Below are 24,736 nucleotides of genomic sequence, written 5' to 3' on the forward strand. Positions count from 1 at the left end.
CGGCTCCACACCAGACAAGCGCAACTGCCCTCACTGTCCACTAGTCCTATCGGCCCTGGTAGACCCCGCAGCACTACTTTAGCGATCCAATGGAACATGAACGGATTTTTTAACAATCTTGGGGACTTAGAAGTTCTGGTTCATAATATCTCACCCAGGATTCTGGCTCTCCAGGAGACCCACAGAGTCAACATAATGCAGCTAGACCGCACACTTGCAGGCAAATACCGGTGGATCAACAATTGCAGTCAAAGCAATATTTATCACTCGGTTGCCCTCGGAATTGCTGATGGCATTCCGTTCATCCCTATCGACCTTAATACCGACCTCCCAATCGTAGGAGCCAAATTGGAATCCCCATTCCCGGTCTCAGTCATCAACCTATACCTACCAAACGGGAAAATCCCGGACCTTCTACACAAACTTCAACGAGTTTTGGCCCCAATCTTATACTCCTCGGCGATATCAATGGGCACCACCCATCTTGGGGGAGCTCTAAAGCAAACCTCCGTGGTGCTGCCATAGCGGAACTCATCGAGTCCCTCGACTTAGTGACCCTCAACGACGGATCGAACACCTTCGTCCGTGGCCAGTGCGAAACAGCGATCGACATCTCTGCAGCCAGCCCAGCCATTACCGAGCGCCTCCTCTGGAAAACTCTGGATGATCCAGCAGGGAGTGACCACTATCCTATCATCATCGTGTTAGGGGGAGAACCTCCAGAGACCTCAAGGCGTCCCAGGTGGCTCTACGATCAAGCTAACTGGGAACTCTTCAACGATACCGTGACTCAAGCACACATCGACCATCCAGTGGCAAGCATTGAAGAACTCATGGAGATCATTTCTGAGGCCGCAAAAATCTCCATTCCAAAGACCAGTTCAAACCCCGGCCGGAAACCCTTACACTGGTGGTGTCCAGAAGCAAAGTCTGCCATTAAAGCGAGAAGAAAAGCTCTTCGTGCAGCCAAACGCCTACCCATGAATCACCCAGACAAGGAACGAGCTACCGAGCTCTACCGCTCCAAGCGAAATGAATGCCGGCAAATCATCAGGGATGCTAAGAAAAGTAGCTGGGAAGAATTTTTGGAGGGGATCAACCCCAACCAAGCGGTGTCAGAGCTGTGGAGTCGAGTCAACGCCCTCAAAGGAAAGAGAAAGGCCAGAGGGTTGGCCCTTCGTCTCCCAAGTGGGCTCACACGAGACCCACAAACCATCGCCAACGAATTAGCAGAATACTTCGCTTCACTTTCGGCCATTAATCGTTACGACACGGCGTTCATACAAAAAAACCATGCGTCCACACAGAGTATCCGTGACATTGCCATCCCGGAGGACCCAATGCCAACAAATATAAACGCTCCCTTTCGGTTCGAAGAACTTAATCTAGCATTATCCCGTAGCAAAAGTAAATCTGCTGGTCCAGACGACATCGGATATCCCATGCTGCAACACCTCCCACCCAACACCAAAATCGAACTGCTAAATCTAATAAACAAAATTTGGTCGGACAACACCCTGCCTAAAGAATGGACTCACAGCCTAGTAGTCCCCATACCAAAGCAGGGACAAGCTGCTTCAACACCGGAAAATTTCCGTCCAATTTCACTGACGTGCTGTACCAGCAAAGTCATGGAACGGATGGTCAATCGCCGACTAATACGGTTCCTTGAGGACAACAACCATCTCGATCACCGACAGCATGCGTTCAGACCCGGCCACGGGACCGGAACTTACTTTACCGGCCTGGGAGACGTACTTCAGGAAGCGATGGAGGAGGAACTCCACATCGACATAGCGGCCTTGGATCTAGCCAAGGCATATAACCGCGCATGGACCCCTCAGGTCATAAAACAATTGGTTGACTGGGGTCTAAGTGGCCATATAATTCACTTCGTTAAAAACTTCCTTTGTTGTAGAACTTTTCAGGTTCTGATTGGAAACCACCGCTCCTCACCCCGAGCGGAAGAGACTGGAGTCCCACAGGGCTCCGTCATTGCGGTCACCATCTTCTTGGTTGCAATGAATGGTGTCTTTAGTGACCTGCCAAAAGGAATATTCATCTTTGTATATGCAGACGACATCGTTCTGCTAGCTATCGGACGCACCCTCAAAGCATTGCGAAGAAAATTGCAAGCTGCTGTATCAGCCATCTCAAGATGGGCCTCCAAGGCCGGCTTCGTACTGTCCCCAGAAAAGAGCATGGTTTCCCATCTATGCCGCTCCCGCCATCGGCCGATACCAACGAACATCTTAGCGAACAACATTCCGATACCCAACAAAAAGACCATTCAGGTTCTCGGAGTGTGCCTGGACCGAGAGCTGAGGTTCAACGCACACTTTACTGACACTAAAGCCAATTGCCGTACGCGACTAAACCTCCTGTGAACACTTTCAAAACCACACCACAGCAGCAACAGAGAGATCCTACTAAAGGTAGCCAAGGCCACCGTAAACAGTAGACTATTTTATGGGATTGAACTAACCTGCCTCTCCAAAGACTCTCTAACCACGCATCTAGCCCCAACCTACAACAAGGCCATCCGGATCGTCGCAGGTCTTCTGCCCTCTACACCCGCTGAATTGGCATGCGTTGAACTTGGTGTACTGCCGTTCCAATATCAAATCGCCGAAACGCTGAGCTGCAGAACATCCAGTTACCTAGAAAAGACCACTGGGAACTACGAGGTCTTTCTCCTCAGAGAGGGGAATAGAGCCCTAGGAAGCCTGGTCCATCAGGAACTCCCATCCGTGTCCAGGTTACACTGGATTGGAGCCAGAGGATGGACAGAACCAACCCTACATGTTGACCTTTCGATTGCCAAGCACTTTAAGGCAGGGAACAACTCTCACGCTATGCACAGCCACCTAGCGGAGTTACTCAGAACTAAGTATGCCAAGTTTCAACACCGCTTCACGGACGGCTCCAAGGCTGCGGGAAAAGTAGGATACGGAGTAGCAGATACGTTCAACAGTTTATTCTTTCGACTTCCCGATCAATGCTCCGTCTTCTCGGCGGAGGCCGCGGCCATCTATTTAGCCATCACTACGCCCTCCGATAAACCCATTTGCGTTCTAACAGATTCTGCCAGCGTTTTATGTGCCTTGAATTCAGCAACATCAAAACATCCCTGGATCCAAGGCATACAAAAGACCGCACCACCGAACACCTCATTTGTCTGGGTACCTGGCCATTGTGGTATAGGCGGTAACTGCGAAGCAGACCATCTCGCCGCCACTGGGCACACCGGCCGGATGACTACCACATCTGTTCCCAGTTCAGATATAAAAACATGGGTGAAAACGACCCTTCGAGACGCCTGGTACCAAGAGTGGGTTACAAAAAGGGGACCTTTCTTAAGAAAAATAAAGGACGACATATTCAAATGGAAGGACACTACGAGTCGACGGGAACAACAGATCCTATCTCGGCTCCGATCTGGACACACCCGAGTAACCCATAATATGGGCAGCGCTACATCTTTTCAGAAGTATTGCGACACCTGCAACACTATAATGACTGTCGAACACCTGATCGTTAACTGTCCCTGCTTCCAGAACATCCGGGTCCACAACGGAATCCCGGACAACATACGCAATGCCCTGTCTAACGACCCATCCACGGAAGCTGCTCTAATAACCTTTCTTAAAGATGCTGGATTGTTCGATAAAATTTAATCACCGACCCCCTATACAAAATAACAACGCACCGAACACTCTAGACTGGATACCACACAACGATTATCTGATTACCCTTCACAACGACCATCCCTTTTATGAACCGCCAATCACGCTGAACAACCACAAAACACAAACGTTAACAAACTCTGTAAAAACCATTATGTACCAAGGGAACACCCTAAGCACATCTATACCCAGGAGAACCCCCTCAGGGTTCACCGAAAAAATCTAAACCACGTTACTCGGGGAGTCCACTTCAGGGTCTCTCGGAGATGAACCAGCCTACGGCTGAAAATCTCCTAAATAAAGAAAGAAAAAGAAATATAAATGACCTGTTAAATATGCTATAGGCATCAACCAAAAACATTCAAAAGTGTAACTAGTTATCAAGAGTTCAAGTATAATCCTCGACAATACTTCCATTTACACGAGACCTGGGATTTACACGTTTAAGCTTGTGCCAGAACTAAACCAAGGAAACGACTTCCAGCCAACCCTTTACTAATTCAAGGCGTTTGCCACAATTTCCACGTATTAGTCATTTATACCTGTATTCCGCGCGCAAGGCTCAAACCATTGTAGACTACTCAAAGCTATTTTTACTATTACTACTACAAAATCAAAAAACTACAAATCCATCAGCACCATCGAGGCAAACAATGTAGTTTGTTTTTTAATGCTTCACAAATTACTAAAATGTCTTTATGACAGTCTCCATACAAAATAATCCGTTAGAGATAACTTCGTCAAGATACATGATTTATCCATTCATAAAAAGTAGAAGGATCTGTGCCTAGGGGCACGAACGAAAACTTGACGTAGGACCGCTAGTGGACGGAATAAATGTGAAGAGCATTTAGTTCTTTTAATCGATCAATTATCTATTATCTCAACTCTTTCCGTTTGTGAATTGTAGGCGTACCAAATTTGTAGTATTTTTTTTTTTTCAAAGAGAAAGTTGATTAAGAGAATCAATCAAAATCACTTGCACCACTGCTTCCAAGTTTGGTTACAAGATTACAACTCTGCACAGCAAAAAAATAATTTTGATATCACGTCAAAGTGGATGCACTACAATCATGTCGAAAATATGGTGTAATATTACTTGCTAAAAATGACAAAATTATCATTAATACAATGCATGAACTGACATTACGCTGCTTTTACTGCATTTGTTTATTTATGTGGCCATAAAAATTACATGAAATTTTCGACATGATTGTAGTGCATCCACTTTGATGTGATATCAAAATTATTTTTTTGCTGTGTGGAGAGCATTTTGTGTGGTCGTTGGGGGCTTGTGGTTCTGAATATGGACAACCAAGCACAGATAAATTCTATTCGAACTCTTTACTGATGTAAGCTTGATGGCCCTGTAAAGGGACGTTTTATTGAAGAGAACATCCATGGCCACTTACGCTTGGCGTGTTTAGTGTAGGTGACAGCACCATGGACCTCATTTTCCAGGAACACCTTCAGCACACCTCGTAGATCAGACCGGAGAGACGTTTGACACCACCACGGCGAGCCAGACGAATAACTTTGCGATGACGCTTGGCGCCTCCTTTACCAGACCTTTTCCTCCTTTGCCACGACCAGTCAATTGTTGCTTGTTAGGTGTGAAGGAGTGGACTAGCCACCACCTTCCTACTGCTGCTATTGCTGTTCACCACGCCGTCCGAAGCGAAAATGAGCTAATGCCTTTTTTTGACTTTTTTTTTGACTTTAAATGATCTTTATTTCTTGTGTTTGTGTGGTTTACATGTATGAATTTTTTAAGTGACACAGATGCGTCTTTTCAACTTTAGTACAGTGAGATTTTAATTATTATTTACAGTTTCTAGTCCTATCAGGCCTATTTTAATGTATGACCACCTATTTACAACGACAACTAACCTACAACTACTATATACACCTACCCAACCAAATATATACAAATTGCTTATCAAAGCATGTTCTGATAAATTACATTTTTGTGCAAATTTAGTCTTAATTTCGTTAATTTTGGAATCTATTTTGGCAATGCCTGCCTCTTCATGTACATTTGTTATTCCAGTGTCGAAAGGACGATCAAGAACCATCCTCAGCACTCTATTCTGAGCGACCTGAATTTTGTTCCTGTGAGTCTGTGCACATGATTCCCACACCGGAGCTGCGTAGAGGATCACAGGTGTAATGATTTGTTTGTAGACGGCCAGTTTGTTCACCCTTGAGAGGCGGGATCTGCGGCAAATCAGCGGATACAGACACCTAACCAAGGCGGAACACTTGACTACGGTTTTCTCCACATGCGAGCGGAATAGAAGATTTTCGTCAAACACCATCCCGAGATAGGTTACTTCGGCGGACCACTCAACCCTTGTGCCATCCATGATTACAGTACAAGATGGAGTCGGTTTCAGTTTGGGCGATTGCCGATGGAGGAACATGATCGCTTGTGTTTTGGAGGGATTGATTTTAATTTTCCACGTGGTGGCATAATCAGCAAAGGCGTTAAGGCATCGTTGAAGTTTGTTCGTTATTTCGCGAGGCATCCTTCTTTGACGGCTATTGCGGTATCATCTGCGAACAGGAAAAACACGCAACCGTCACCGAGGGGAGGAATGTCTGAAGTGTAAATGCTGTAAAGCAACGGGCCCAACAAACTGCCTTACGGGACTCCTGCTGGGATGGAAAACGTGTCTGAAAGACAACCATTCAACGATACCTTAAACGACCTTTGCTGGAGATAGTTACGGGTGATTTTAATCAGATGTAATGGGAAGTTGAAGTTAGAAAGCTTGTACACAAGTCCGTCATGCCAAACATTGTCAAACGCCTTTTCAACGTCCAACAAGGCCATGGCTGTGGACTTGGATACAGCTTTGTTACTTCGGATGTTATTCATCACCCGTACTAGCTGATGATTGGTGGAGTGCCCCTTTCTGAACCCAAAGTGTTCCGGAAGGAGAATGTTGTTTTCCTCGACAATCTTGAGCAAACGATTGAGAATGAGTTTCTCGAACAATTTGCTCAGCGCTGAAAGGAGGCTGATTGGTCTGAAGCTTGAAGACAATGTTGGATCCTTACCGGGTTTGCAGATTGGTATGATTTTTGCTATTTTCCAGATGCTTGGAAAGTAGTGCAGTTCCAAACATCTGTTGAAGATAGCGGTTAGAAGAGACTGCACTTTCATGCTGAGTCTCTTCAAGATCAAGTTGAATAAAGGGTGATACGGTCAAAATTTGGTCAAGAGAAAACGCGTGTAAATCGGTGAAATCGTTTATTTAAAAAATCAAATTAAATTTCTTTTTCAAGTTCAATTAGTATAAAATTCAGGAAAAATATTCAGTTAGGCTTCCGCTTTTTCAAATCCGAATTGCCGGGCCTTACGCTTGACCCCTGCCATCAGATTTTGTACAGCCACCTTGTCCACCTTCTTCGCCGCAGAAAGCCAGTTTGCCTTGAACTGCTGCTCGCCCTTAGCAGTTTTTTGGTCTTCTTTAGGTTCCGCTTGACAATAGCCCAGTATTTCTCAATTGGGCGGAGCTCTGGCGTGTTGGGAGGATTCTTGTCCTTGAGAACCACCTGCACGTTGTTGGCGGCGTACCACTCCATGGCCTTTTTACCGTAATGGCAAGATGCCAAATCCGGCCAAAACAGTACGGAACAACCGTGTTTCTTCAGGAAAGGCAGCAGACGTTTATTCAAACACTCTTTCACGTAAATTTCTTGGTTGACAGTCCCGGAAGCTATGAAAATGCTGCTTTTCAAGCCACAGGTACAGATGGCTTGCCAAACCAGATATTTCTTTGCGAACTTTGACAGTTTCATGTGCTTGAAAACATCTGCTACCTTTCTCCTTCCTTTTTCCGTATAAAACTCCTGTCCCGGAAGCTGCTTGTAGTCGGCTTTGACGTAGGTTTCGTCGTCCATTACCACGCAGTCAAACTTCGTCAGCATCGTCGTGTACAGCCTCCGGGATCGCGCTTTGGCCGTCGTATTTTGTTTATCATCGCGATTTGGAGTCACTACCTTCTTGTAAGTCGATAGTCCGGCTCGTTTTTTGGCTCGATGCACGGTTGAAGACGATACACCCAGCTTATTTGCGGCATCTCGGAGAGAGAGGTTAGGGTTTCGCTTGAAACTACCGGCAACTCTCTTTGTCGTCTCAGCGGCTTCCGGTTTTCGATTTCCCCCGATCAAGACTTCCTGGCTGTCGACAAACGTTCCCCAAACACTTTAATTACATTTGTAACGGTTGATTTGGCAACTTTTAGCAATTTTGCCAACTTTGCGTGCGAGTAGCTCGGATTTTCGCGATGCGCGAGCAAAATTTTGATGCGCTGCTCTTCTTGCTTGGACGGCATTTTGACAACTGAAGAGTGAATTCCAAAATCAAAGTAGGAGCAACATTCTACACACACACACCTTCAAAATGAGAGGTGTTCAGGTTTTTTAAATGCAAAATTGAAAGAAATACGTCAAGTTGATATTGACCAAATTTTGACCGTATCACCCTTTATACCGTCAAACCCGGGAGCCTTCATGTTCTTGGTGCATTTCAGCGCTGAGCAAATCTGTTGTACTGTAATCATATCCGCCGGAGGCACAACACAAGGGGAGGTATCTAGGTTTTGAACGCATTGCGGAACCTGATCATCGAGCGGACTTTGGATAGTCGAGCCAAGCAAATGCGATGAAGCGACATGCTCGCCGATCGCATTTGCTTTCTCCTGTGGGGTGATAAAAAGCCGATCGTCATCATTTTCGACTCTGAGTGGTGGAACGGGTTTGGGATGAGTTTTCAGGACCTTGGCTACCTTCCAGAGTGGTCTGGAGCGGTCATCCAGATTCTGGACAACGCGCCCGAAACTTTCATTTCGGAGTGAGTCCATTCTGGAAGCAATCTGCCTATTCAGATCGGCCATTTCACGTTTTTTGCCCAGATCTCCAGTCCTCTGAAACTGGCGTCTACGAACATTTCTCAACCGAATCAGTAATTGGGTGTGGGAATCAATAGCAACAAACTTACCCCTCACAGGAACTTGTCGAACGTATGCCTCGTCAGCCATCCCGAGCAAAGTAGAATAACAACCCGATATCATATAGATAACAAGTCTTGTTATCCCAGATATCATTTTTTTCAGTTGTTATCGCATAACTTATTTAGTTATCAGTCTTGATCAATTTTGTTATCAGTTGTTATCCTGGAAAAAAACACTATATATTTATTAACGATGCAAGGTTAGTTCAAAACTTTAAATATTATTCGCATTGAAACAATAAAAATAGTGCTATTAATCCCTAATCATATTTCAGTTATCAGCGTATGGCTTTGATATCAAAATGATAACATGATTTGAAATTTATGGAATAAATTTGTATGGCATACAGAATTTGTTATCAAGATATTATCAATGATAACAAAATTAGTTATTTTTGTGATATCCAACGAGCAATTTTTTGTTATCATTTTTGTTATGTTGGCTGTTAATTCAACCAGAATGATAACCCGAATAGAAATTGTAATGTAGGAAACATCAGCAGACATCTTCGATACATTAAATTTTAACGTGTATTGCTGTAACCTTAATGTATTCAGACTTCAGTGTGACGTCCAAGTACATAAAAATACATTAGCCTCAAACGTTACATCAGAATCAAATGTCTTGACGATGTAAAATTTGACATCAGAATACATCCAATGACAACAGAACCAAACGTTACATTAGAATCAAACTTCATCACGATGTAATTTGTTGCACGCATAAAACATCAGAATACATCCAATGACAACAGAACCAAACGTTACATTAGAATCAAACTTCATCACGATGTAATTTAATGCACGCATAAAACATCAGAATACATCCAATGACAACAGAACCAAACGTTACATTAGAATCAAACATCATCACGATGTAATTTGTTGCACGCATAAAACATCAGAATACATCCAATGACAACAGAACCAAACGTTACATTAGAATCAAAGTTCATCACGATGTAAACTCGGATGTAAATTGTTGTCCCTCGGTCTCTCGCCGCATGCAAAGTTTGTTTTGTCCTGAGTGAGCACTACACGGCGAATGAGAACGACCCAAATTTGAGGTTAGTTCACTCATAAATCGCAAAAAGTGCAGGAACTCAGTTTTGAATTAATTTCCCTCATGTTCCGAATATGAGAAAAGCAAAGATTGGATTCTCTGGATTCTCGTAAATTTTCCTTATTTTAGGGCAGATTTATTCATCCTGCACTTTTTTCGATATTGAGTACACTGTACTCAAATTTGCGTTGATCTCATTGGCCGTGTACAGTTTTTTTTCGCAGTGGGAAAAGTTTGATTTGTTTACGAATTAGCCCGGGAAAGTGCCGATAATGTGTCCGTCGCGAGTTTTGGTGGCGATGCAATGTTTTTCTGGTAAGTAAATGTGAATTTATTAATTTAATGTAATGTAATTATGTTTTTTTTAGGAAAGTGTACCAGTCCCAAGCCGAATCCCGGTAGGGAATCCGAAGCTGGATCCCGGGCGGGGAGTTTGCAGCCAGATCTCATTGCAGGTTAGTCAGTGTATTTACTAAAAGCTACAAGCCCGATGACGGGTTCCGTAAACGGAGCCCGATGGGGATTCCGTAGACGGATCCCGATGGGAAAACCGAATACGGGTCCCAATGGGGAAACCCAATACGGATCCCGATGGGGATTCCGTAGACGGATCCCGATGGGGAAACCGAATACGGATCCCGATGGGAAAACCGAATACGGGTCCCAATGGGGAAACCGAATACGGATTCCGTAGACGGATCCCGATGGGGAAACCGAATACGGATCCCGATGGGAAAACCGAATACGGATCCCGATGGGAAAACCGAATACGGGTCCCAATGGGGAAACCGAATACGGATCCCGATGGGAAAACCGAATACGGATCCCGATGGGAAAAGCGAATACGGGTCCCAATGGGGAAATCGAATACGGGTCCCGATGGGGATTCCGTAGACGGATCCCGACGGGGAAACCGAATACGGATCCCGATGGGGAAACCGAATACGGATCCCGATGGGAAAACCGAATACGGATCCCGATGGGAAAACCGAATACGGGTCCCAATGGGGAAACCGAATACGGATCCCGATGGGGATTCCGTAGACGGATCCCGACGGGGAAACCGAATACGGATCCCGATGGGGAAACCGAATACGGATCCCGATGGGAAAACCGAATACGGATCCCAATGGGAAAACCAAATACGGGTCCCAATGGGGAAACCAAATACGGATCCCGATGGGGATTCCGTAGACGGATCCCGACCGGGAAACCGAATACGGATCCCGATGGGGAAACCGAATACGGATCCCGATGGGAAAACCGAATACGGAACCCAATGGGAAAACCAAATACGGGTCCCAATGGGGAAACCGAATACGGATCTCGATGGGGATTCCGTAGACGGATCCCGACTGGGAAACCGAATACGGATCCCGATGGGGAAACCGAATACGGATCCCGATGGGAAAACCAAATACGGGTCCCAATGGGGAAACCAAATACGGATCCCGATGGGGATTCCGTAGACGGATCCCGACCGGGAAACCGAATACGGATCCCGATGGGGAAACCGAATACGGATCCCGATGGGAAAACCGAATACGGGTCCCAATGGGGAAACCAAATACGGATCCCGATGGGAAAACCGAATACGGGTCCCAATGGGGAAACCGAATACGGATTCCGTAGACGGATCCCGACGGGGAAACCGAATACAGATCCCGATGGGGAAACCGAATACGGATCCTGATGGGGAAACCGAATACGGATCCCGATGGGAAAACTGAATACGGGTCCCAATGGGGAAACCGAATACGGATCCCCATGGAGTAACCGAATACGTATCCCGATGGGAAAACCGAATACGGGTCCCAATGAGGAAACCGAATACGTATCCTGATGTGGAAACCGAATACGGATCCCGATGGGAAAACCGATGGGGATCCCGATGGGGAAACCGAATACGGATCCCGATGGGGATTCCGTAGACAGATCCCGATGGGGAAACCGAATACGGATCCCGATGGGAAAACCGAATACGGGTCCCAATGGGGAAACCGAATACGTATCCTGATGGGGAAACCGAATACGGATCCCGATGGGAAAACTGAATACGGGTCCCAATGGGGAAACCGAATACGGATCCCCATGGAGTAACCGAATACGTATCCCGATGGGGAAACCGAATACGAATCCTGATGGGGAAACCGAATATGAATCCTGATGGGGAAACCGAATACGAATCCCGATGGGGAAACCGAATACGTATCTCTATGGGGAAACCGAATACGTATCCATTAGTTATCGTTTCGTGTGGAAAACCTGGAATTGGGTTGTATAATTTCGAAAAACAAACAAATTTTTAAATCATCTGAACGAGCTTCGTTTTCTGAGCACAAATATATTTTTATCGTTCCCATAGACATTCATCTCGATTTGTAAACCAAGATTTAAATTGTCGATAAATTGCATTAGATGACATTAATATCCTTTTGAATGACAGTTCGCTCTATGGCGAGGGCCGCTAAAATGGTGATGTTTGCAAATGTAATAACACTGATTTATCATAGTTCATGTGAACCAAAATTTATGAAATTTTGGATTTAGGTTCCATTTTTAAACCATTTTTTCAACCTATTAATATTGGATTCAGAGAGCCGCAATAATGGCGGTAAGCTCCAACTCGGATTAACTTTTAATACCGTCCCTGTTTGGATGATCTGCGAATTGTTTGCATAGCATCGTGTTGAATAACTCTGATGTCGACATCAAAGCAGCCGGACATTCTTGATTGGGATTTAATCCGAGGATAATACCGATTGGAGCTTACAGCCATAAGTGATTTAATGAATAATTCGCTGATTGCGACTCTCTTAAAACTAAATGCACAGGTTTCATACGTCAGACTCATCCTTTGCAACGTCCTCTTGTAACTTAAAAATACAAAATGTCATAATAAAGGAGCCTTATGATGGTACACAAGATGGGTCGCAAGTTTATATAAAATTTAAAGTATGGTTCGCAATCAGGGAAAGACTGAGATTTAAGAATTCTAATGTAAATTTTTCATAAATAATGCCAATTTAGAATTCTGTACTATCTAATAACTATTTCTTCGAACTTTTAGGCAGTTTGGATAACAAATTAGCCAACGTATAAGATACTTACCACAGACAAACAGACATAACACAATATTTCTCACTGTAAAACATCGTCGTTAAAACATTACCATTACTCCACTTGGTCTAACCACATAGCACGCTGTGCTTTTCTGCGTCTTGTACCGGCCGGATTTGAGGAAAACACCATTTTTGCGGGATTGTTGTCCGGCATTCTTACAACGTGTCCCGCCCATTGTACCCTTCCACTTTTAGCGACTTTCTGGATATTGGGTTCGCCATAAAGTTACGCCAGTTCGTGGTTCATTCCTAAATAGAGCTGAAACTAGGGCGTAACAGCTTTTGTAATCAATGACTTCTCTCGATGATTTCGCGGAAGTCATGGCTCTCCCAGGCGAATCGACATCACCATCGATTAGAGAAAGACTTCTACTACCCGATGGATATGTTGGTTTGTGTAGGCGTGTCTTGAATTCCGAGAACTCAACAAGAGAAGTCATTGTTTACAAAGGCTGTTACGCCCTAATTCCAGCTCTATCTAGATTCTTCTACTCCATTCACCATTTTCATATACCCTCTGCCAAAGATGGTCCTAAGCACGCGTCGTTCGAAAACTCCCAGTGCTCCTCGAGCATTGTCCATTGTCATATTTTTCATGCACAATAATTTTGTTTATTATATATTTGCAGTTCGTTTGCAGCAATTTTTGGAGCGATCCGTGAAGGGGAAGGCTTGCCACTTGTATATCCGAACAGTGGACCAAACAAGCCAGCAACCCCGTCCAAAGTGTCAAGCATTATTGACAAATTGGCACAGTGTGTCGATTTAAAGGGAGGTCTGGAGGCGCAGCGATCACATTGTCATGATTGCCTGGTAGTTCACTCAAAAATGCTATAACAATCGCCAAGCTCGCTGTAATGTCACCAAGTGCCTCGTCACCCACGAATAGGCGCCTATGTCAGTGGTCTAACAACTCTTAGCGCGCTAATGGCATAGTTCCCCTGCCGCATAGAGAGTTGCCGCAATGATATTAGGTTAGCTAAGGTCAGTTAACTGACTGGTGGGAAACGGAAGCTTCAGCATTGACTGTTATGTACGCATTTTTATGATGTAATCTAACAACAAGCGTGTGTAGTGTTTACACGATCATGTTTCTAATTCTAATGTGTTGTAAATATAATTGAAAGCATTTGAAAAGTAAGATTCTAGTGTTTTGTATATCTAAAAACATTAGTAAACATCTACATTTGAAAACATTCAAACAACGTTTACTTTAAACGTTTTGTACATCTGAAAACATCAGAGAACAACAAACACGAAGTACAATTGAAAACATCCGAACAACGTTTAGTTCTAACGTTGTGTGTTGTGTACATCCGAAAACATCCAAAAAAGTTTGGTTCCAGCATCGGGAGGCATCTACGTTAGAAAACATCAGAATACATTTACATATAAAAACATCCGAACAACGTTTAGTTCTAACGTTTTTTACATCTGAAAACATCCAAAAACGTTTGTTTCTAACATCAGGAAACATCTACATTAGAAAACATCAGAAAACGTTTACATTTAAAAACATACGAACAACGTTTAGTTCTAACGTTTTGTACATCTGAAAACATCCTTAAAACGTTTGGTTCTAATGTCAATAGATTGAAATTTTTGACGTCAGACCGACATTAGAATGGCAAAATTTTGTTCCAAAATTTCTGATGTATACACCATGTTACGTTGCTTAAATACAACTAAATCATAATGTTTCCTAATGTTTGACATCAGGCATACATTTTATTTCGATGCTGATGTAGACATCAAAATCAAACGTTGGGCTAATGTAAATTTCTATTCGGGAACATGTTCAGTTATCAAAAAGTGATAACCGGGTAATAGAACTTGTTATCAATTTGATATTTTACTTTGCTCGGGATGGATATGGCCTGTTGGAGCCCTTCCAACGTCCGGTCGATGTCATCTACGGTGTTGAGCAGTGGATTTTCATCGATGTTGCTGTCCACCATTCGTCCGTACTGCACCCAGTTGACATGGTGGTAGTCTTTACGCAGGCAGCTTCTAGCAGGAACCACGTTGACACCGACTTCAGTCACCACCGGTTTGTGGTCGGAGCTGAGATCGTTGTGCGCCTCCGGCTTGGATAGTCCGATGTTTGACAGGAAAAAGTCCAGCGTGGAGGGATTTCCCGCCGGAGAGATGAAAGTTGGTTCTTCCGGAAATTGCACAGTGTACAGACCATGTTGTGCGTGGTCGAACAATAGACATCCGTTCCGGTTCCTCTGGTAGTTCTTTCAAGCTTCATGGCGGGCGTTCAGGTCGCCCCCACTACGGTTGTTAGTCAGTTGATCAGCCAATTATTGGTCAGAAAACGAGCCATCCAACAGGAAGATGCCCCAATGAATGGAAAGAATACCCGAGCAAAGTCCAGCATCAAAATGACAGCAAATTGAAATCAAGTTTTGATATCAACATCAAACTGAAATCATAATTTGATTTCAGTTCCGCAATTCACAAATTTGATACCAAATTTTGTTTTCATTTTGCTGAACATTTGCTCTTCAAAAATATGTGGTTGCGGGTTTGTTTTCATTGCCTCAGCATAACATTAAATTGAATACTTGTGTTCAGCGAATCCAAACACATAAAGCAACCAACGATACAGACAAAACGGTTGCTACGACTACCATGACAAACTCGCTCTGTAACAAAGCTCGATCCGAGTGGTAGAAGGATAATGATATATTGCTTGCCTGCTTTGTTGCAATATACACGGATGAGGACATAGCTTGATATGAATCGGGAAAAGACATAACAAAAAAAATCCCATTAACACACGTGTATCATCTTCGGCTTTACTTCGTGAAGCAGCTTGCCAACAATTTGCTCGTTTCCTTCTACCGCCCCGAATGAGTTGGTTCGCACGAGCTGCTTGTCATGAAAAAGAACGGTGAAGATTATATCATTATTGTTTTCCACTTCTGACATAGCGTTATTATTCGGTTCGTTGATCGCTTGTTATTTTGTCATTTGGAGATACTTTTGACTCCTTGCTTGTGTTATTATCAATAGGAAAAAAATTTATTTAAAATTTAGTTTTCAGTTTGCTCTCACTGATAGCAGAAATAGTTTTCAATGTGATGTCACAGGAATTTTGGTAATTGGTAATTTTAACCGAACTTTTAACAGCTGAACTGTTCGGTAAAAATCAAACATTTCAATTAATTAGTTTTAAAGCATCAATACGAGGAAAACATCACCACAATGACAAGAATCCATAATTTTAAAAAAATAAATTAAGCAATTAATTAATTGCTTTGAAATTAAGATTTAGATAAACAGCTTTTTAAATGAGGGCCAAAGTTTTACCGAACATTCAGCTGTTAAAAGTTTGGAAAAAAAAAATTACCGAAATCGGTAATAATTTCTAAGTGTGTAGTAGTTTCTCATTGTTACCATCCAATTATGTACTGTGTTTGCAGCTGAATTTAAGTTGGATTCTTAAGTGACCTACCAGATCGCCATCTAAAATTTTATTTTGACTTCTGAAATATTGTGAAGGGCATCCAAAGAAGCTGCTGATGTACTTTTCATTGCCCCTGGCATTTATATACTAGCAAGTCATTGTATAAAGAGAGTGAGAGAGAAGGATTAGTAATTTCCATTTAATTCCACTACCATATTTCCTAATCCTTGAAAGATACGCGTATTTAGTCTACAATGTGCAGACTTCTTCAGTGACTTGTACTAATAAAGTCGAGTATTAGTACAAGACACTGAAGAAGTCTGCACAATGTAGACGAAATACGCGTATCTGTCAATGATAAGCAAATATGGTAGTGGAATCTAATCCTTCTCTCTCTCCCTCTCTCTTTATACAGGTATTCCCACTAAGACGCCCACATACGTCAGGATTCAAGTCATTGTAGTTTTCCTAACTTCTTTTGCGCGGTTACCTAATTTGTTTTGGGCCTGCATATCAGTGAAGCATAGGTAATTGTTGTCTAGACTATTGATTTCCTATGTCGCAACCCCAATAACCCGGTCAAAAGGAATCTTCGAGCTTTGATTTAAAATTAAAATTCCTAGAATGACAGCCATAAATTCTCAATAATTCACATTTTTGCATATGAGACAGATGTGCGATTAACGGTAATAGATGAAGAGAATTTCTACAAAAATGAACAAATTTAATTATGGCAACTCACAGCCTCCCATTGGGCATCGATCGTTACCATATTCTTCCTCTTTTCAACAGCTAAACATTGTATCCAATTGAACGATTCAAACAAAAGCCCGTTCTCTTCGCAGCACATCCATATCTGTGAGGAAGCCAACGCTATTCAATCTATGAGTAATAATTATAATCGTGTGATCTAGGTTTAACGAACCGTGAAGATATTCAATTTGAGAATAATTAGCTTCAACGATAAAATCTCGACCCTCCACTTGGTAGCTACCGGTACGTAATTCGAATAAAATTCCACAGAATTATCACTCCCATCCGACTAACTAACAAACAATGGCTTCCTTTCAGCGGTACTACATACCATTTGGCGCGTCTTTTCGGTGTAGCTTTGTGCACGTGATCAACTACACCAATCAATTGTTCTGTTTTCTCGCACCGGCATGTCAGGGAAATCCAAAAAATCCACAACCAAACCGACGTCCACGTCCGGTGCCCAGTCGGTGTCCTCGTCAGCCTCAACCGTGTCCAGCATGGCAGAATCTTCGGAAACTGCCCTCAGCCCGTCGCGCCGCAGTCGGCTGCACGAGAAGAACAGCCTAATGAACCTGAATGATCGTCTCGCATGCTATATTGAACGTGTTCGCTATTTGGAACAAGAAAACTCCAAGCTCTCGCTGGAATTGGCCTCCTGCCAGGAAACAGCCAGCCGGGAGGTGGCCAATCTGAAGGCAATCTACGAGAGTGAATTGACCGATGCCAGGAAACTGCTGGACGAGACGGCCCGGGACAAAGCCAAAGTCGAGATCGACGCCAAGCGGTTCTGGGAGGAAAATGATACTCTCAGGATCAAGCTGAACAAGAAGATCAAGGAGCTGAGTGAAGTGGCGAAGGATGCCCGCGATAATGAATCGAAGTGTATTGAGCTGACCGCCAACTATAACAGTGCTTGCTCGGAGAAGAAGAAACTTCAGGAGGAACTGAGGGAAGCGGATAAGGAGGCGGCCAAGTTACGAAAGTCTTTCGATTCCATGCGGAAGGATCTCGAGCACGAGACGCTGATTCGGGTTGATTTGGAGAACAACATACAAAGTCTCCGCGAAGAGCTGACCTTTAAGGAACAGGTACATAGTCAGGAGCTGTCGGAGAGCAAAATGCGCCGACAGAGTGAGGTGAGCGAAATCGATGGATATCTTATGGATCAGTATGAAACCAAGCTGCAGCAGACTCTTCAGGAACTTCGCGATCAGTACGAATCCCAGCTGAGCATGAATCGGGACGAAATGTCCGAGCTGTACGATTCCCGCATTCAGAACCTGGAAGGACGCCTTACCCACGAGCGCACCCAGCACGAGGAAGAACGCCAAAAGCTGGAATCGGAACTCAATCGGCTGCGGGACGAGATGACTGTTCAGCTCAAGGAATACCAGGATCTGATGGATATCAAAATATCGTTGGATATGGAAATTGCAGCGTATGATCGATTACTGTCCTCGGAGGAAACTCGCCTCAACATAACGCCAAGCGTAACCAGTACCACTTCAGCCGGATTAAGCACCTCCTCGCGTCTGTTCCGCACCCCGTCCTACAAACGAAAACGCAATGCAATAGATGATTCGCTGGACTACTCCGTCACCTCGTCGGCTAAGGGAGACATCGAAATATCCGATTGCGATCCGGAAGGCAAATTCGTCAAAGTGCACAACAAATCTAAGCAAAGCCAGATGCTGGAAGGGTGGCAGGTGGTTCGTAAGACCGAATCCTCAGAGGTCACGTACAAATTTCCCAAAGGGACCAAACTGGAGGGAAACTCAACCGTTGCCATTTGGTCGGCATCGTCCAATCAGAAGCCGGATCCTCCGGGCAATTTGCTGATGAAGGGTCAATCGTGGGTCACCGGGGACAGCGTGAGCACGAGATTGGTCAATCAGGACGGCGAAGAGGTGGCTCATGCCGAGCGGATTAGGATGAAACCGATGAACGCTTCCGCTGGACATAAGGATAAGTACTTCCTGGAGGAGGGCGGAGCAAGGTTGGGTGTCAGCCGATCCGGTAGTACCAGATCGCCGGGATCCTTGAAGGGAGACAGGAACGATGAACAATGTTTAATGATGTAATGCAGTGAATTGTGTTTGGAGTAAGGATTTTGTTTTTTTCTCAATTTTTGCAATGTAATGTAAAACGATGATGGTAGTTAAAATTATGTATTCGTGTAATTTGGAAGAAGCATTAAGAATAAAATTGCTAAATTTTATGATTCAGTACTGATACTTGTTTATGAGGTGTTGAAGGAAGAAATCGATCATTATACCAACATTGTACCCATAATAATGAAGCAACTGATATGCAATTATGGGTAGTATTGAAATATTATAACTTCAAGTAGTACCGGAAATAAGATCAACTAAAGGGTGATATGGTCAAAATTTGGTCAATATCAACTTGACGTATTTCTTTCAATTTTGCATTTAAAAAACCTGAACACCCCTCATTTTGAAGGTGTGTGTGTGTAGAATGTTGCTCCTATTTTGATTTTGGAATTCACTCTTCAGTTGTCAAAATGCCGTCCAAGCAAGAAGAGCAGCGTATCAAAATTTTGCTCGCGCATCGCGAAAATCCGAGCTACTCGCACGCAAAGTTGGCAAAATCGCTAAAAGTTGCCAAATCAACCGTTACAAATGTAATTAAAGTGTTTGGGGAACGTTTGTCGACAGCCAGGAAGTCTGGATCGGGGGGAAATCGAAAACCGGAAGCCGCTGAGACGACAAAGAGAGTTGCCGGTAGTTTCAAGCGAAACCCTAACCTCTCTCTCCGAGATGCCGCAAATAAGCTGGGTGTATCGTCTACAAACGTGCATCGAGCCAAAAAACGAGCCGGACTATCGACTTACAAGAAGGTAGTGACTCCAAATCGCGATGATAAACAAAATACGACGGCCAAAGCGCGATCCCGGAGGCTGTACACGACGATGCTGACGAAGTTTGACTGCGTGGTAATGGACGACGAAACCTACGTCAAAGCCGACTACAAGCAGCTTCCGGGACAGGAGTTTTATACGGCAAAAGAAAGGGGAAAGGTAGCAGATGTTTTCAAGCACATGAAACTGTCAAAGTTCGCAAAGAAATATCTGGTTTGGCAAGCCATCTGTACCTGTGGCTTGAAAAGCAGCATTTTCATAGCTTCCGGGACTGTCAACCAAGAAATTTACGTGAAAGAGTGTTTGAATAAACGTCTGCTGCCTTTCCTGAAGAAACACGGTTGTTCCGTACTGTTTTGGCCGGATTTGGCATCTTGCCATTACGGTAAAAAGGCCATGGAGTGGTACGCCGCCAACAACGTGCAGGGGGTTCCCAAGGACAAGAACCCTCCCAACACGCCAGAGCTCCGCCCAATTGAGAAATACTGGGCTATTGTCAAGCGGAACCTAAAGAAGACCAAAAAAACTGCTCAGGGCGAGCAGCAGTTCAAAGCAAACTGGCTTTCTGCGGCGAAGAAGGTGGACAAGGTGGCTGTACAAAATCTGATGGCAGGGGTCAAGCGTAAGGCCCGGCAATTCGGATTTGGAAAAACGGAAGCCTAACTGAATATTTTTCCTGAATTTTATACTAATTGAACTTGAAAAAGAAATTTAATTTGATTTTTTAAATAAACGATTTCACCGATTTACACGCGTTTTCCCTTGACCAAATTTTGACCGTATCACCCTGTATTAAGCTAATTATCCACCCAGCGTCCTAAAAATAAGACAGATACTCCAAACACTCAGCACAGACAAACAGACGTAACTCTTTGAAAAACTTGTTCTTGAAAACATAGTATCTCAAAACATATAACCTCAGTAACGACATCTCTCTGGCTTCTCGCGGAAAACAAGCTTGCTCGCTAGCTCGTAAACAATATTGCATAAAAGTTCTATAGAATATATAGAAACGTCAAAGTGATCCGATGCCAGCGCTGCGGCGAGTAGTTCGCGGAACTGATAATATTCAAATCAACCGTTAAATGCATCAACGAAGATACACAATGAAGAGTTACGTCTGTTTGTCTGTGCACTCAGCGTCCTATAAGTAGGACTACTTCTGTTTTTTATTTTAATATCCATACATGATTCCTAGTAGCAGACTTGTCACAGACCGGTTCAGGTAACTTCTATGTGACTCATTTTAGTCTTAAACAAGTTTGCTGCATTTTTTTGTGACAGATGTGTGCTACTTGGGATAGATGGTTTTTGTTTTCGATAGCGTTATTCAGTAAATTAGTACCTCGTTTCATGGTGGTAATTTTAATTCAGAATTCACTCGCTATGTAGCGCTATTTCATGGAGAGTCCATAGAGATTCCATTTAACAATTTTCGTAAATTCTGATCATTGTTATCCTGACCAAATAACTAGAAAGTTTCTAAGTTAAGTGAGGACTATTTGACGAGCATCATTTTACTTACAAATTGACTTACACGGTGGCGCTAGTGAGAAATACAAAACTATTTTACAATTGGTGTTCAAAAAAATTTTTTTTAATTCTTTATTTAAGAGATTTTTAGCCATGGGCATGTTCAAAAGACCCTCGTGGCGAAAATAAAAACTATCGAAATTATGATGGTTTCAAAATTCCTTCGCGGTTCCAATTTTTGAGCAATCTTTATACATTGATTTGATAAACATTCATTCAGAGCTTTTGATGATGATGATGGTCCCACCTCTTACCCCTCCAAAGGTTTGAGTTGGACGATTTATCTTTAAGATTTATTGTAATGGCGAACGTTATAGCTTTTAGTGTGTTGGTTTATTTTCTTTTAATTCCGTTATAATTGCTTATCTTTTGACAGATACGCGTATTTCGTCTACTACTTGCAGACTTTATCAGTGCCAAGTACTCAACACCATGAATGCTTTTCATTGATGAAGTCTGCAAGTAGTAGACAAAATACGCGTATCTGTCAAAAGATAAGCAATTAACCACTTCATTCGAGCAGATAAAATGACGTTTACTACCACTCGAACTTTGAAATGAAACATTATTTTGAGATTCTTTCCTCGAGAAAAGTAGCCAACATTTGTGCGTTTCATAAAAAAATAGAAATTAGTTGGTCCAGTTTTGTGAAATCGCTGGTAGAAAGTCACGCCAAAACTGCTTGACAAAGTGGTCAATTATAACGGAATTAAAAGGAAATAGCCCAACACACTCAAAGCTTTACATAAAGGGATTCCGTTAAAAGGTTCGACAAATTTAGTATTGAAATTCATTTCAAATTTATACTAAGTTCGGATAATGGCGAAGAATTCGTTCGGTGTATATCGCAGATTTTGCTTTTGACAGGTTTGTAAAATTTATAAATTATTTCTCTCGTTCCATTTAATGATTTAATTTAATAAGTAGGAGATCTTGCTGGAAGTTATTTTTCATTTTCATTTTCATTTTATGATGTACAAGGGGGTCAGGGGCCATGTCACCGATGTGAATATTCACACCATCCATAATACACCAGGGAAGGGGAGAGGAGTGAGCAACACAGCATCTTTACCCATGGGGGTTAAAAAAGTTCTGCTAGGTATACTTATGGTAAACCAGCTGCTCAGTGATTGTAGAAAGGAAAGGGTTGGGTAGGTTTTGTGTGAAAAGCGCATAAGTTATTATCGTATCGTTGAAAAATGGCCTCGTTTGGTTTGCGCTCTCGTCACTGAACAACCATCCCTCTCGCCCTCCCGCCGCCTAAACGTCTGAAGGAGTGTGACGTCAAACTCCGTCATCCATTCAATCAGCCGAAGAACGAAAGGGCGTGCAATGAGCGTCAGCGACCCTAATAAAGGGTGGGGGAGCACCATACATGAACGATACCACAAATCGTGCCACCGTACCACATATTGTTGGGATGATAACCCGAATAGGTTGTTAGGCACTCCTTATGGTTATCGTTTATGCGGGTGTTTCAAAGGAATTTACATCTAATCAACCCTCTGTGCGACCCAACCCGTGCAATGTATTTAATGTTGAGAGCCTTGTGTGCCTTATCATGAGTGGTCACGGATCTGGCAATCTTCACATGACTATGCTTCCCGGTGACGACGACTACGATCTAGCCGGTTTACAATAGGTTTTATACAAGAGTACTAGAATAGATCGGAGTATACTTACAGTTTTCGACGTTCCCATGTACTCCTTGTTTACCTTCAATACTACTTCCTTCTTTTGTTGTATTGTGTTTCTGGATAATGGATCCTCGCTCCGGAATGTCTTCAAAACTGGGGGGATTTAAATCGCTCCTCGTGCACAACCCTTCCAGATGACCGAAAGAGCGCTCAGTCCGATTGGTCTCACCCGATATTCTTGAAATATTTGACATTTTGAATAAAACATTGCCATTTCGAGACTTCGTGTTGTTAGTTTACTTGAAGGTCTTGTGCTTAATGCTTGATTTGTCTTTCGCTTCGTATTTCTAAGAATTGACTCTATAAATAGATAAAAAAAAAACAAAAACAAAAACAACGCTTCCCGCCCATAAGCTGTAGACCGAGTGCAGAATCTTTGTGATGATACTTTCCAAACGTGCATATCCATAGAAATAAATCCAATTCAATAAAGGATTGATTTCTACTGCGACTAAATTCAGCATTCCTACTAAAATATCAAACGCTGTGCTTAATCATTTATTATTAGTACAGAGCAATAAACAATGTACGATGATGATTAATCTGTTAACATGCTTTTATAAGCGGGTTCAAATGCACTTTTGGTAAGCATCAACACTGATCTGGCAACACTAGTGTGCATCTTTCCAATGTGGTAAAGATCCAGATCAGCCCTGGGACCTGGTAGCCTAATTAAACTACCTCAAGGTTTTGCCAAAGCCCAGGGAGATCTTGCTGGAAGTTATTATAATCAAAAGTAGAACTCGGTTTCTGGTCGCTTAGTGTGTGAAAAAGTGATCAAATTAGTTTAGAAAAATTGTTAGTGGAATAATTCAGATCTCCGCCTTCACGTTGGAACTAGCAGTACATTATTCCGTTGATGAATCTGAAACCGTTCGTCCGGTAGCACCATCAAATTCTTGTCACCACAATCGACTTCTTCTGCATATGGAACCTCAAGCTACTGACGTGATCAATAATCGGAACTAGTATGAGGGAAATGAGAAGAACGGATCTAGAGACCGTTATGTCCGCTAGTGGGATATTAGCGCTGGAAACCACGTGAGACTGAGGTGAGACGAGGTGAGATACAAAATAGAATTTTTCTGACGTTGATTTCATAACACATAGCCCATTCTCTACAGGTATATTCATTGACATGCTCAGAATGAGCTCCTCAATCGAACGCTGTAACAGGTGGGAATAGCTGCCGGTAAAGGCGAAGGGTCCGGAACCATCGGACGGATGGAGATGGATAACTAGTTGATTACATTATACCAAAAGTTCTAGACAGCTGCAGAATTATCTAGGACCCCCCTCCAGAATTTTCGTTTTTTTTTTTGACTCACCGGTATTTTGTCAAGCTTGTCTAGATCGATGCTACTATTTAACAATAAAATTGAACCACACAAAAAGATTTTTTTAAAGTCCTTCATGTTGACTACATTTCTTATGTTCAGGATTAGAATAACTAATTTTGGGAAATTATAACATATCGATATTTAATCGATGGCATAATAAGACGTCTTCAGGCTCTACAAATTGACCATGCACCCAGGGATTTTTCTTTAACTTCTGGGAACT

General features: G+C 43.0%; 2 protein-coding genes across 2 annotated transcripts in view; both read left to right on the plus strand.

Moving 5' to 3' along the window:
• Window positions 1-24,736, plus strand: part of IKKbeta (I-kappaB kinase beta) — a 526,241-nt gene that overhangs the window by 18,054 nt on the left and 483,451 nt on the right. The gene's annotated exons all lie outside the window — the stretch shown is intronic.
• On the plus strand, window positions 17,136-19,273 carry LOC135700861 (lamin Dm0-like). The gene is made up of 2 exons (XM_065221518.1): window positions 17,136-17,302; window positions 17,378-19,273. Exon 2 carries the CDS (start codon window positions 17,470-17,472, stop codon window positions 19,141-19,143), a length of 1,674 nt encoding a protein of 557 aa, XP_065077590.1. The 5' UTR covers window positions 17,136-17,302; window positions 17,378-17,469; the 3' UTR covers window positions 19,144-19,273.

The sequence above is a fragment of the Ochlerotatus camptorhynchus genome, unplaced genomic scaffold (assembly GCF_037179485.1).
Source record: "Ochlerotatus camptorhynchus isolate MF236.1 unplaced genomic scaffold, CSIRO-AGI_Acam_v1.1 ptg000144l, whole genome shotgun sequence".
Taxonomy (NCBI): Eukaryota; Metazoa; Arthropoda; class Insecta; order Diptera; family Culicidae; genus Ochlerotatus; species Ochlerotatus camptorhynchus.

Coding starts and splice junctions, on each gene's coding strand:
- LOC135700861 (XM_065221518.1), top strand. CDS start 17,470: ATGTCAGGGAAATCCAAAAAATCCACAACCAAACCGACGTCCACGTCC.